The 15,008-nt window shown below is 55.6% G+C and overlaps 1 protein-coding gene across 1 annotated transcript in view; it reads left to right on the plus strand.

Moving 5' to 3' along the window:
* Positions 1–4,477: 4,477 nt before the first annotated feature.
* The window catches only part of LOC105305397 (arf-GAP with GTPase, ANK repeat and PH domain-containing protein 1-like), a 144,281-nt gene continuing 133,750 nt past the window's right edge, over positions 4,478–15,008 (plus strand). The window contains exons 1-2 of the mRNA XM_023523188.1: positions 4,478–4,514; positions 4,778–5,032. Of these exons, the coding sequence (XP_023378956.1) occupies positions 4,478–4,514; positions 4,778–5,032 (292 nt within the window). The remainder of the gene's footprint in view (positions 4,515–4,777; positions 5,033–15,008) is intronic.

Below are 15,008 nucleotides of genomic sequence, written 5' to 3' on the forward strand. Positions count from 1 at the left end.
CTGGCTTAGAGCCGGTGACTGGGAACCAGTTGTTAGACCTGCCTCCTCTGCCCCAGGAGAGAGGACGCTCCAGCCTGCCTTTAGAATCTCTTCCCTCAAGGGAGAGACACATTCCAGCAAAAAAGTGATTTCCAGTTGTGTGCTGGCTGCCCCTCCCCCTGCAGACCCCAGCCTCACACCTTATTCCTCGCCCAGCCAATGGGGTTCTGTAGCACAGGGGTTCAGGTGGAGGCGTTCAGGGAGGGTCTCTCTCCTGGGCATCACAGGGCTTCCCTCTGACCACGTGCCCCTGCACAAAGCTCCATCAACCAGGGCACGCAGACACTTGGCGGCCCCACTGGGGGTTTGGTCTGTAACTCCAGCCCTCCTGGCTGGCTTGTGCTTGTGATTCTAATGGCTGGGTAGCGAGAGCTCCGGGCTCTGTTAAACACACTTTAACGAAGCCGGTACAGGTGTGAGGATTTGATTTAACTCATCAATAACAAAGCCCTGAGCTTGGTTTCTTTATTGACTGTTGGTGGCCATTTGGGTTTTGGATCTCAGCCGTTCCGCGTGACCCCTGGGAGAGGAGGAGGCCCAGCCGGGTGGCTGCTCGGCTGCTCGGCGCACGTGAGGCCCTGCGGGGCATTTAGAGCAGCATCTAGGCGCCGTGCTATCCCAGCTGGTCTCAATCTTAAGACCCCTAATGCTTAGGAAATCAGACGAGTCGTGGGCTTCTCCCACGAATGCGGACCCCAGATCCTCAGCTTTAGGTAATAGCATGATGACGAATTAGAATCCCCGGAAAGGTGAAGCCCTAGAGCAGGGGTCCCCAACCCCCGGGCCGCGGGCCGGTACCAGTTCGTGGCCTGTTAGGAACTGGATCGCACAGCAGGAGGTGAGCTGCAGGCCAGCGAGTGAAGCTGCATCTGCGTCTGCATCTGCTCCCCCGCGCCGGCATCACCGCCTCAGCTCCGCCTCAGGTCATCAGGCGCTAGATTCTCATAGGAGCACCGGTCCCTGGTGCCATAAAGGTTGGGGACCGCTGCCCTAGAGTACCCTGAGAGAGAATAAAGTGGTTTTAAGTTCGGCATCCCCCTTATATGCCGGAGCGAAAACTCCCCATGTGGTCACATAGAGGGCAGATGTTGCTACACGCGTCCATATGGAAAACTGGAATCGGGGATGGTATTCTTTGACAGTGAACTAGTGACCTTCATTTGGGAACAGAAATGAAATCACACATTAGCCTTAGTTGGGGATGGGGTATATAAAAACAAGTATTGGAAATCATGATATAAAATACTATAACTAGACTTTAGATCTGTGTAGCTGTTAAAAAAGTATTCATGAAACATTTGGGGGTAGTTGGTTTCTGTGACTGATGGATTTACTCAGACAGAAATGACTCAAAGTGTGACCACTGGTCCAAGACGGCACACTATGGGGCGACATGCTTCATGGACCACACAAAGCCAGCAGGCTGCTTCACCGTGTCATGGCCCAGTCTGTGGACCACTGGTTTGCCCCAAAGTTAAAACACGGGTCTGTGCTTTTGTATTTAAAGGCAAGTACGTGTTTACGAGTCTGTAAACTATGTATTTAAGGCAGACAACGTTTCTTACCCTTCATAATTTTATACCATCACAGAAAATGTTTTTCTTTTTTCATGTCACAATTAGTAGGTTTTTTATCATTTGATTTTCAGGAAAATTTTAACTGAAATTAAAATAAAATGAGTGAGTTTGTAAGAAAGATTTACTCTCCTGAGAGAAAAACTCAGAAACACCTTACTTCTGAAATGAGAATTCTTCTATTCATGTTTTTGGAGATTAACTTAACGGTAACCAAAGGTCGGGACCCAGGTGGGCAGCTCACTGACGTCTGGGGGCTCCGGCCCTCGCTGTGCAGACTGCAGCCCTGTAGACAGATCCAGAGGGGGACAGACGGTCTCGGACCTACGATGGTTTCCCTCACAATGTTTCGACGTTAAGATGTTGCGGAAGCGGACCGCGTTTGGTAGCAACTGTCGTTCCAGGGGTCAGACAACCCAGCTTGACCTGGTGGGCCCACTCTTACGGATTTTTTTTTTTTAATAAATGCAGTAAATGGGTTTTCTCTTCCTTATGATTTTCTTAATAATGTTTCTTTAGCTTTATCGTAAGAATGCATATATGATACTTATAACATGCAAAATACGTGTTAATTGACCGTTTGTGTTATCGATAAGGCTTCCAGTTGACAGGGGGCTATTAGTAGTTACGATTGAGGGGGAGTCAGAAGTTAGCCACAGATTTTCGACTGTGTGGGGGTCAGCTACCCCAGTGCTCGCATTGTTCAAGGGTCAACTATACCTTGAATTTTGAACTGTGATCTTTTCCCGAGCTAGTGACCTGTGGTGTGGTGCTATCTTGTGAGGCTGGGCAGCTGGAGCGAGGTGCTTTTGCCCAGCTATAGGCTAATGCCAGTGCTCAAGGTGGGCGAGGTGAAGCTGTGACATTCGGTCGGTTAGGCGTATTAAAGGCATTTTTTGACTTGTAATATTTTCCATTTATGATGAATTTTGGGGACATAACTGAATCGGAAGTCAGCGAGCATCTGTAGTCACAAATACAGGGGCTGCCAGATAGTCTCATTTTTCAAGCGATGCCAAAACCACAGATTTTTAGATGAATTCTCCCAAATTAATTCTGCTTTTTAAAAAGAAGCCATTATCCACTAAGCAGAAACACGTCTAAGAACTCAACGCAGACCCCTGCCACACGTCTGTGGACCAGTTTTAACGTTACGCTTCCATAACTCTCCGTATCGACGCACACCTGACCGGAGTCGTCATGTTTGCGTCTGGTCCAGCACTTGGGAATTGAGCGTGGTTGGGATGTGAAGCCCCTCACAGGCCAGGGGGCTCTGAGGTGTCTGAAGGATTCCGCATGGCTGCTCTGGGTCCCGGAGGGCTTCTGCAGTCAGACGCTAGGAGTGCACGGTCTCGACAGGCGTTTCTTCACCCCAGAGACCCCACTTCACTTCCTTAGGGACCACTCAGGATCAAACGCCAGAGCCGCTCCACCAGCAGCTTAAAGTACTGGACTTGGGCTTAGAATTTCATGCGACAGACAGCTAGCAGTTCGAAAACCGGCGACCAGCCACAGCCCGTGGTCAGCACCGTGGCCAGCGACCCAGCCACAGCCCGTGGCCAGCACCGTGGCCAGCGCCATGGCCAGCGACCAGCCATGCCCCGTGGCCGGCACCATGGCAGTTTTCCTTAGTGTGCACGTCAAGGAGTCTAATCTTTTTCTGCTGTGGATGTTTGGCCTGGAGATGAAGAACTCGCCAACCTAAGACTAGCTAGCCCTTTGTTGGGTGTCGCCACCTGACCTTCACGTGTTCCTTGTCCACGGGCCGAGTTGTCTGGGCCACCTGTGTGTGTGTGGACACTGGCGTCTGGAGTTGTGCTCCGAGCAGTCAGGGATAGTCGTGCGGAGACAGCCCCCTCCACGGCCGTCGGGGTCGTGAGACTGGTTCTCTTTGGGGAGCCACACCCCAGAGAGCATGGCCAAGGGAGGTGGCACCGCGCACCTGAGCATCGTTTTGGCATCATCGACCCAGAGACAAGCGGTGGATTTAGTTTTCTTTTCCGAGGCGTTTGGCCTGGGTGCCTGAAGCTGGTCTGACAGGGGGTAGCGTGGGCAGATCCCCCCCTCGGTCACGTCTGCCAGAAGTGCGGACAGACGTTGCAGGGAGGGCAGACTCGTCTCCTCGACGCCCCTCCCGAGGCCAGGTGTCCCCGCGGGCGGCGCGGCGCGGCCCGGGAGGCCTGGCGGAGCAGTGGCCGCCGCTTGCACGTGTCTCGCCGTCTTCTCCTGTTCTCCTTCCAGCTTTCGTTTCCCTCCTTCCACCAGGAAGATGTTAGCAGCGTCCTGGCGCCTTGTCTGCGACGGGTTCACGCCATGAAATCGGGGACGGGTTGTGGGGCGCAGCCTGGTCCCGGATTTGGATCTGAGTGGTGGGCGTGTGGAATCAGGCCCAGGTGGAATAGAAGGCCCAGGCCCCCACCCGAGACAGTTCAGAAGGATCTCTTTCCAGAACAATATAGAACTTAATTGGTTCTAAACTAAAACAATCGGTGGAAAGTTAAAAAAAAAAAGAGAAACCTAATACGTTTGGAGATTTGCGTGTGAATCTAACAAACCAGTTCACTAGCAGCCACGGCGGTTCGGCCGAGCTTTAGAGAGAGGGGCTTCATCATGTTTTTGAGTCTAAAATTGGTGTGACCGGATAGTAACTCGTTTCGGTGCTGAGCAGCGGGTTCAAAGCGTTAACTATGCAGGGGAAGCGTTTTTCATCCGCTTCCGTGTGCCACGAGGCTGCTCAGCTTGTGTCTCCTCCGCTTAGCCTTCTCAAGGTTAAGGGCGAACGTCCCTGGTTTAAGAGTCTGCGTTTCCTCCGACGTCGCGTCTGGGCACTGTGATCGGTGTCGATCACAAAGTATACCTTCACCATGGAAACAGCCCCGGGCACCGAACAGTGCACTCGCAGTGAGCGACCACCGCCCGCTCACTTGACGTGTCACCGCGGCTTCTGTATGGCCGCCTGGCGCTGTCCGTCCCCACAGCAGGTCTGGTCTCCTCCTCCACTGCATCTAGAGGGGGTGGCGGCCATGCTGCATGTCTTCGGGGTGGTTCCGCGCACAGACCTTTGACGCCGGAGGTCCCTAGGATTCGCGCCGCCCTCTGTTCCTCCGGAACGTCGCCTTGTGTCACGCGTCCCTCCTCCGCGTAGCAGCTCTCTCGGCGCTGAGGGCCACTGTGTGCGAGCGCCTCGGCCCTTAGACTAGGTCGTGCTGGCTTCCGGGGTCTGCATCGCGGTGGTGTTCACCTGACTTGTTTGTTCCTAGGGAATGTCGCTAGTGCGTCTGGGTCTCAGATGGCAAGCGGCGTCAGCCTGGGCTCCCTCCACGGCCGAGCGGACGGCATGCAACAGCGCTCCTACTCAGTCTCCAGTGCCGACCAGTGGACCGAGGCTACGGTCATTGCAAACTCGGCCATCAGCAGTGGTAAGCGAGGGCGCGGCCCCACGGACCCACGGCCACCTCCGTGTCCTCGGCTGCAGGCCGGGGGCTGCACGTGACGCCCCGAGCTCTCCGCGCCCCGCTCTGCGTGTGGCCCCGTGGGGCAGCCGCGTCAGCGGCGCTCGCCCCACCAGTGGTCTGTGGGGTGTTTTGTCCTTGATGGGCCGTATCACCCGCGTCAGCTTGTTTCTTCCTGTTTGGTATAGGGAGCGGTAGGTGTTCACCCCCACCTGACAGATTTGAAAAGTGAGGCCACGGACAGGACAGGTGGTTAACTCAGGGTCACGTGACCGGGAGGCGGCAGCCCTGACAGATGGTGGCATCAGATCTGATCACGCGTCTTATGTGACGCGGCCTACACTCCCACTGTTCGTGCTCAGTTTGTACTGCTTGTGGGTTTTCTCCTTAAAGGAAAACCCGTAATTTGTCTCCTTATCTTTTTTTTTTTAAGATCCCTGGCACATCCTCTAAATTTTGGGTGGTCTCACCCCCCCCTTTTTTTGATAACTGGAGGCAGCTCCTTGGGACACACGTGTGCCTACTGCAGACCACGTGACGTATGTGAGAAACATGAATTATGCAGCATCGGGCCAGCCCGGCTCGCCGCAAATGCTTTGCCTGTGGCACTTTGTCGATGGCCTGTTCACCGGTATTTAAAGGAATTCCCACTGTTGTATGTCATCTATCAGACAGGGTTTTAGAGTAATTTTAGCATAATTTGTTCTAATTAAAAGATTCGGCATCAGACCTTCCCCGTAGACCCACCAGCTGCTGCCACAGGCCGTTCGCTCTGGGTAAACATCGCCCGCATTTGCGGTTACTCCAGCTCCTCCGGCAGACGCCTCCGCGCGGGGGCCGGAGAGAAAGCCGTCCCCAGACCTGGGGAGCAGGAGACGTGGAGGCCTCAGAGGCCGCTCCCAGGAAGCTCGGAGCAGCGTGGTCTGGACACGCTGGGGGCCAGAGCAAACGGGTGGAGGACGCCTTGGCGTTGCGGAGACGCTGCGGTGGGTAGCCAGGGTCTGCTTCCGCCCTCAGGGACTCCCTGGGGCTGTCACCTTTCGTCCGAAACCACGACTGCTCCTTGAGAGCCCCAGCGAAGGGGGCCCTACATCGCTGTGATCGACGCCCACCGTGTGTGCCCTGCCCCGGGCCACCGGTGCGTTCACAGCCCTCACCTGGCTCCTTTGCGCTCCAGTCAGAGGCCCCCACCTGTCGCCCAGGAGGCCACTGCACCTCCGCGAGCCCGTGTTCTCATCTGGTGAAAGGGTGTGTCCCCCCCTCCCTTGTGTCATCACTGGGTGCGTGTGTCACGCGACCCCTGGCTCGGTCTCCGAACTGAACATCCACTGGTGTCATCACAGTCCCTTTCTGTGGGAGCAGGCAGTTCACGCATTTAATCAGCTCATCATCACATACCTGAAACGCGCGGGTTTTCAATGAGGGTTCGTATTCCTAGCCGAGCGGGTGTGTTCTGTCACCGCCCTTGAGGGAAGGCGTGCTCCCACGTGTGAGGCCCCACGGCGGCCTCCCCGGGCCCGCTGCACGCACCGCCTCGGGCCCGCCCGGTCAGGCCGCGGCCCCCCGAAGCTCCCCTCCTCTGCGGGAGACTTGCCGAGAACACATCCTGCTTCGCGCAGCTTCAGGTTCTGCTCCCGACGCGCTGTGGGAGTTACAGTTGGGGAGAGGGTGCGGTTAGAACAAATTCCCAGATGAGACCATCACCCCAGTCTTTGCCCCCGCTACACACAACATTTTTATAGAAAAGGCATTGGAATCAGCGTGTTGACCTAAACTCCATCCTGTACACGCTTCCCTCTGCGCGATCATCTCTAGAGGAGACTCGCCCGCTGGCTTTCCCCCGGCTTCCAGCTCCTTGCGTCCACTTATGCGTGTGTGTGGGGGGCGTCGCCGCACCCCTCAGATCCTGAACAGACCTGATTTCCAGATCCTCAGTCTGGTTGGACATGTCTTCCCGCAGAAGTTGTTCGCATAGGTCCGCACCCCTGTATTCATCAGGGACCTGCGGGAGACGGAGCTCACCTGTGCGAATGCCGCTTTTAAATGTGCCGTGGCTTCTCATCGAGTACTGCGCCCGGCTGTCCGTTCTTCCTTCATACGTTATGTTCGTTACAGATCAGTTAGGCCCCCTGACGTCACAAAGCTTTGAACCCGGAATGCGGGAGACGAAAGCACAAGGCTGCGCCCCGGAACCAGCCCACCGTGGGGCGTGGACGGAGAACGTAAGAGAAGGCCCGGCTGAAATCGTGCGGGTAGCGTAAGGTCTGACAGAGCGAATCAAGGCAGACTTCCCAAAGAGAATCAAACTCGAGCAGCGCCTAAGGGACCGGATGGGCTTCTTTGTGTGCAAAGCCGCAGGAGGAGGAAGTTACCATAAGCACCGAGACAACTTGGACAGAGACGAGAGACGAGGCGGGGAAGGTGGGGCGCCGAGGAGCCGCGGCCACGCGAAGGAGTCGGTCGGAGAGCAGCAGACGAGAGACGAGAAGGGCGGGCGCGAAGAAGCCAAAGCTGCGGAATTCGTAGCATCGCGTGGGAAGACTCACGGCTGCTGTTTTAAATAGCACAGTCCAGAAATCCCACAGAACGTGGGACATAAGTATGGTTCCTGTGGGTTTTCAGGGTTCTTTCTTCGTGCCTGTGTTGCGTAAGGGTCGATGGGCTGTTGGACGCAGCGTGCTGTCGAAAAGGGAACCAGCCGTGGTGACAACAGTGAGAGCTAACGTTGAGCGAGGACTTCCCGCAGATGACGTCATTGGATTCTCCGGGAGTGGACCCCGTCGTTGGCTCCATTTTACAGATGAGTAGGCTCTGGTACATAAGGATTCAATGCCGCTTGTCCCATGTCACATCCCGATAAGGATGGGGATGCAAGCTCAGGTGGCCGGATTTCAGGCCTTGGCTCTACGTCAGCTCTTCTCAAGATATGCTTCTCATATAGTTAGCAGTGGCATCCCCTGGAAACTGGCTAGAAATGCAGATTCTTAGGTCCCATCCCAGATCCTCTGAATCCCAAAAAGGGGCCTGTGTGGCAGCCAGCCCTCCGTGGAATGATGCTGCCTGCTGACACTTGACATCCACCCCTCAAAACCCTTGCTTCTCAGCACAGTCCACGGACCGAGTGGTATCCGACAGCCCCTGGAAGTTGGCTAGAAATGCAGAGTCCCAGGCCCCCAACCACGACTTACTGGATCAGAGCCGCATATTACTAAGACCCCTGTGATTCAGGGTTGGGCAGCCCTGTCTGCCTGCAGTGAGGGTTGTGACCTGGCCTCCTCCTGGGAGCACCCCTGCCCTCAGCGACTCGTCAGCTGGCCAGATGCAGAGCCATTTCTAATGATCGTCAGGGCACGGGCTCTGACAGGCGACTTCAAGAAAACACATGTAGGAATGGATTTCAAGACTTCCCATCAACATTCCCTTCACCAGCGTTTCCCTTGGAAAATAATCACAAAAGAAACAAATAGGATTAAGAGGCTTCTGCCATGCTTTTCCTTGTTAAGTTGCAGTTGATCCAAACCCCACCCTCTTTTTTTTTTTTTTTTAATCATTTTTATCTTTTTCCCCTAAGCCTCTGGTTTGGCTGTTCCGAGTCATAAAAAGCTTACACTGTGCTAGCAGCAGGGATGGGAGAGGCTGAGCAGCTTTTGAATTCAAATGCCCGTGCGTTAGTGAATATGTCTTCCCATTGTCCCACGCTTTTATTGTAAAACACAGTAATAATAACAACATCAGGATTCCATTTTTCTCTGCCCCCTCGTCCACGCTAAATTAAGACTTTGGCTCCAGAGAACTTTTCAAAGTCTCCCCTTCTAGATGCACACGCTCCCTGGGGGCTTCTGTCTTTTAAGCAGCTGCGAGCAACTCCTAATTAGATAGATCACTTTGTAGTGTGCAGAACTACAAAACAGGAGGTTCTGGTTAAATTACGGGGGGAAGAAAGGGAGCATCCATTCTGTGCAGTGGAGTGTCTCACCGCTTTATGACTATTACTGTGGTAAGGTTTTACATTGAAGTACCTGAGGTTTAAAATTAAATGTCTAATATAATTTGGCGTTGCTAACATGAGACTCCCATCTGCCCTCGGAGAAAATCCAGACAGCTCAGTTCAGGGTTTCAAATTGCTGTCTGCCGGCTGGCTCGCAGCACGCGGGACTGGGCCCCTCGTCAAAGAAGCACCTCATGCTGCTCGGCGTAATTTTTTTAAATGCAGAAACATATTCATCTTGGGCTTCTGCATTGAAAAAGGCCGTTCCCGTAGCACATGAAAAATTAATTTTTTTACATTTTTCCTCACTCTCCTAAGTGTTTGACAGAAGTAATTTTTGCAGCAAGAGAGAATAAAAACGGGTGGCTGTAAATCCCTGTCCTGGAACCTCTTGTGTAGATTCTTTATGGGCCCAGAATTGATCTTCACGTCAGAGCCTGTTGTGGTTTAAACTGTTTATCACCGTAATGGCGGAAGCGAGCCCGTGAACACCAACTCATAATCCCGGCTGAAAGAAATTGGTGTTTGCAGTCAATGAAGGGGCAGCTTAGCTTTATTGATAGGTCCAGAACAATTATCTCTGCAACAACTACTGATCGAGGGTTTTCTTGAATCTTACGGGGAGCCTGTGAATTTTCTTCTTTATTATTAATCATTTTCTCTATAGGTAATTTTCCCCAGAAGGGCTAGCGGGGGTTTAGCATCTCTGTGGGTTAACAGGGGACCCCAGGGGGCCATTTGTAGCACTCTGGGTTGTCATATCTCACTGGAAGGCAAAATGCGTTTTTGGGAGGCATCATACCTGTGCCGAGGGCTCCCCTGCGTCTGTCAGTCCCCCAGTCCCCCGGGAGTGCCAGCCTTGGCCCGAGGGCCTCGGCCGTGGCCGTTGCCATGGCAGCCACGCCCCGCCTGCCTCTTGACTGTCAGGTGGTTCTGCCGGCCCCACCCCGGCCCCGATTGCTTCACTCCGGCTGTTAATCTCCCGCCGCAGCGACTGGCCATCGCGGTCCCTGTCACATCGCCTCAGATGACACCGAGCATTTCACGTGAGCCCGCCTCCAGCAGGCCGCCGTCCAGCCCCGTCGGCGTCGAGTGTAAATCCACGTCCATCCTTCACAGCCCGCTGCGGGCGACGCGCGCGCATGCGCACCTCCTTCCGCCCGTTCTGTCGCGCATCCTCCCGCCAGAATCTGCGGGGAGTGGACGGTGGGCTGCGAATCCGAAGCCTTCGAGTCGTTGCTGACTTCTAAACACACGTTCCCGTTATGAACATTTGTCGCGTGGCTCTTTCAGTGACAGAGGTGAGAAACGCAGGTGTCCGCTTGGCTCCTGCCTGCTGGGTCTCCCCGCCCACCGAGCCGGCCCAGGACAGCCGGCCACCCCGCCTCTGAGATCACAGAGCGCAGGCTCCAGCTGTGGGTTCCCAGGCTGTTTATCCTCCGTTCACCAATTCGAACTTTCACTGTTCGAGCCCGTTTCTTCCTCTCCCTGGATAGTGTGCTGACAATTTCGGTATGCGACCAGCAGGTGGTGGCAGTGTGACCCTGTCTCTCACCAGGAGGCGTCATCTGTGCCGGGGGGAGGGTTAATGAGGAGGAGAGACTACAGGCGCCTGCCCTTGTCGTCAGCCGCCCCCGTGTCAGGCACTGCACATCCGCCTCTGGTTCCTGAGACGCGTTCTCCCCGCGTGACACCCGAGGTGCAGAGGGCTGAGGCCCTGAAGACCCGTCTCCTCGCAAGTGGCCAGAATTCAAACCCAGGTCTTTCTGATTCCAAAGCTGACAGTTCTCCCTCTTTTTTTTTTCTTTTTTTCTTTTTTAAAGAAGAATGAATACTTAAAACAGTGTATCACGAAATTTGCTTGTTTTGTTATAAAGCTTGCTTTTTACGGACATGCAGCGCAGATGCACATTTTGTCTCCACTCACTTATCCTGAACTTGTCCTTTTTCACTGGTTCTGCCCGAATCTTGGCTGGCGTTCAGAAACCGTTCCCTGGGGTTTGTCGTCAACTTCAGCTTAGCGCAGTGTTAAGGGGCTCATGGGCTCTCATCTCTCAAAGCCGGGCACTCTGTCTGAGCCGCCGTCCGCTCCCTTCACCAGCTAGTCACCTAATTAAAGGGATGACCCTGGCTCCCTTCTCTGCGTGGCTCCGAGGAGAAAGCAGGAGCTTCCTGGGGTAACTGGCCACGGGGGTGGCGGGGGGTGGGGGGAGCTGTGTTTTCCTTCCTCCCGATCGGAACTTTGTACTTTGTACTTTGTCTCCTTAGTTCCTTCCGATCTGCTATTTCTAGCAGCGGGTGTTGACCAGGGGACTCGCTGCCCCAGCCTCAGAGCGGGAGCCGTGGATTTCGTGCCTGAAGGCCAGCAATGCTCGCTTGGCCCGGCAAAGTCTAGAAACCCTTTTAAACAGGCGGTCGAGAAGGATGCCGTTGCCACTTGCCGTGGCACCCAGGTCACGTCTGTCAGTGTCTTCATTTAGACCAGTGGGTCTCAACCAGGGGCGATTTTGAGCCCAGCGGGGACATTTGGCGATGTCCGGAGACGTTTCGGGTTGTCACTACTGGGGGCGGTACATGCTACTGGCACCCAGTGTGTGGAAGCCAGAGATGCTACTAAACATCTCTAGGGCAGCCCCCAACTGCCAAGAATGATCTGACCCAAACTGTCAGCGCCGATGCCAGCAAGGTCACGGAACTGTGACCCGGACAGCGAAGACTTGGGCCCTGTGGTCCCCACCGTTGCCATAGCCCACCGTGAATCCAGTGTCCTTCTCAAAAAAAAGGAAGCCTGTGCCCAAGGCGGTGCCTCGTCCATAGTGGACTTTAAGCGGCTTCGCAGACCACCCCCCAAAGCAGACGGCGGAGACGCGGTCAACTCGGTGGCAGTCCTGCTGCTGCTGTCGGTTGTGACATGACGTGACACCCATCAAACGCTCGCCACTCCAAGCACGAGAACCCGGCGGGGTGAGGACTGATGGAAACAGAGAAAGAGGACAGTTACACAGCAGGCCGGTCGCAGGCTGGACTCCGCCTCACGTTCTGTCTTAAGGTCACCGTGTTGTTCCCTTAACCGCCACACTCGCTGTCCCCGAGGCTGCTGCATAAAGGCAGGCAGGCCCCCATCAGGGACCTGGTGGCCTTGGATGTTGGGTGCATCTGCCCGCTGCCTGTGTGAGGTCGTGTGGATGACACACATTGACAGGCACGACCTTGACACCCTCCGGATTTAGAGGCCGCAGAATGAGTTAGGCTGACAAAGCGAAGCTTGGAGATAAAATCCCTGACTTCAGGTTCAGCAAACCAGGTGGACGGAGGTGGAACAGGGCGCCCACCTCGGTGGGCAGAGCTGGCGCAGCTGGTCTGCCCCTGTGCCGGGGGGACCCACTGGGCCCTGAGAGGCCGTTGGGCCACGTTTGCAGGAGGATTTGGGTGAATAAGCAGGTGCGGAGGGCTAGAGAAGGGCCAGACACCCCCATCACGTGGGGAGGGACTGAAGAACGGGGGCCAGGGGCCCTGGGCAGGGCCTCAAACCGGCTGCACGTCGTACTCTGGAAGGTTCCTGGGGCCGAGGGCTGGCGATGCGCTTCAGGCGGGGACACGGGAAGGTCCCCAGGGGCTTTCACTGTGCACCCAGAGCTAAGGGCTACTCTCCCAGGGAGGGGTGACCGTATGTGCCAACGGCGGCCGCGAGTGAGAGCACCAGCCTTATTCCACAGGCGTTCAGAGAGCTGAGCCAGGAGCAGGGGGTCCAAGCCGCAGGAAGAGCAGCTTTGACACAAAATAGCGTGACGTCGTACGGCACAATGTAACGTTTCTAAGTGACTATTTCAGACTTCTTCCTCTGGCGACTTCCACTTTCTGCTCTCCCTTTCTCAGCTGTCCTGCCTCCCACACTCCCGTGCTTCCCAGACAGCTGTCCTCACAGTCTCTGGTCACTCGGCGGCCACTTTCTCTCTGACCCATCTGACCCCTCCCGCTGTCTGCTGCACCCAACACTGAGCGAACTCTGCTGTCACCCAGGTGGCCAACCCGTCCACCCCGTCTGTCCCGGGCACCTTGGTTCCCTTTGGCATTGACTTCTGAGAAGTGACGGCCACTTCATCCTGCTCAGAACTCTCCTGTTGGCTTCTCTGATGGCACGTTCTCTGGGGTTCCCTGCTGTTCTCAGTCACCTGCGCCCACCCCTAGACCCAGGTCATCGACATTGCTTAGGACCTGGCCTTTTCCTCTCGTGGCATGCCCTCCCTGGGTGGGCCTGACGACCCGCTAAACATAGGGGACGCTCAAGTTCACACGCCCGCCTTGCCCCCTTTCTCCTCCGTTGAACTTGGAAGGCTGTTGACTGCCTCGCGCCCAGCATGTGCAAAGCAGAACTCCAGATTTCACTCTGAAAATCTGTGTTTTCAGCCGCCTTCGCTCCGTCGCGTCCTCCCAGTAGCTCAGGCCACAAACACAGGATCCTCAGCCCTTCCCTCACCTCGCAGAATCGGTCCGTGTCACCGGCTCTCTCCACCTGCCTTCCCAGCGTGCCTGCTGGGCTGCCCGCTGCCCTGCTCCGAGTCCACCTGGTTCCACTGCAGCCGTGGCTCATCGCCTGCTGCTTACGCTCGCCTCCCTAAACTGCACCAAACTCATCCTTTAAAAAAGCAGAGATGACTCAGATTGCCAGCCCGCCCCCCGTCCCCCTGCCCACGGCGCTCTGGTGGCTTCCTCCCGCACGTGGATGTTTTATCTCTGGCCAACAAGACTCCAGCTGGTCGGGCCCCTGACCTTTGTCCGGTCTCCCACCCCCTCCTCCAGTGTCCCTCTCCCTGGCTCCCGCCCACCCTCTGCGAGGATGTGGCGAGTCATCCAGGTCACTCATGGCCCAGTCCCTCCTGTCCGCTCCGCCCCTGATGGCCCCCCCGCTTCCCCGTCTGCCTCGCCCCCAGACTTCCTTTCTTCCTTCCGTCGAGACCTGGCTGGCACAGCGCCCCTGCCTGTTTGTCTCCTCCCCAGTCAGAAGCGGTCGCCCCGCCCCCTCCCGTCCCGCCGCCGTGTTGTTCTGTCTGAAATTACCTCGTTTTGTTTTTGTCCACTACAATGTCCCCAAAGGAGAATGGGCCACGTGGTGACAGCGGCATGATGGGCGTGCAGAATGCGCCCCATGGCTTCCTCCAGCTTTACGTGATGAATTTTGAAATTTTAAGATTTTGTTTGTTTGTTTTAAATAAAAGGCTTTGCGTGGAGCGAGCGAGCGAGCGTGCGCACGCGTGCTTTCCAGCATTCACCTCGGAAACACGTACGTTTTTTAAAATAGTTAACAGAGTTCAGAATCGAGCTTCCCCCCTTAGGTGACCTCAGTCCATCTTAGAATCATAAGTAAAATCGGTGCTGAGTCGAGTAGGGACGATGCAGTTAGGTCCACCTCGCAGCACTCATTCAACTTCACGTTTAACTCTCTGTACCCCACAAATATTTATTGACCCCTCGCCGTCGCGCCAGCCACTGCCCTGGGCCGGGTAGGGCAGCAGGGATCAAAATAGAATTTCCAGGTCTCTGGAGGGGGCAAGGAGAGGAGACACATAATCGATAAGCAAACGGACTGAAATACACTTTGTCAGGTGGGGAGAAGCAGGGGCGCCGGGACATCCCCGCTCGCATTCTGATCAGGCCTTGCGCGAAGGTGCGAATTACTAAGTGTTTTCAGCTAAGACTGGAAAAGCCATTCATTCATTCGGTCAGTCAGTCAGTCGGTTAACAGATCCATAGTAACTGGATCAGGTGCAGTGGGGGCCCCGGCTGTGTTGGAAATGACCCCGGAGAAGACGGACAGGTCAGTGGGGCCTTAGGTGCTGCGAGAACTCGGCAGGCCGGAGGGCAGCTGGCCGTCCTGTGCAGAGGGGACTGTGCGTGCGAAGGCCAGGAGAGGCGGGGCTGTCCGGGGCGCTGTGCTCTGCAGGTGGTAGCAGGGGG

This window comes from Pteropus vampyrus, unplaced genomic scaffold, assembly GCF_000151845.1.
Source record: "Pteropus vampyrus isolate Shadow unplaced genomic scaffold, Pvam_2.0 Scaffold381, whole genome shotgun sequence".
In the NCBI taxonomy this organism is placed as follows: Eukaryota; Metazoa; Chordata; class Mammalia; order Chiroptera; family Pteropodidae; genus Pteropus; species Pteropus vampyrus.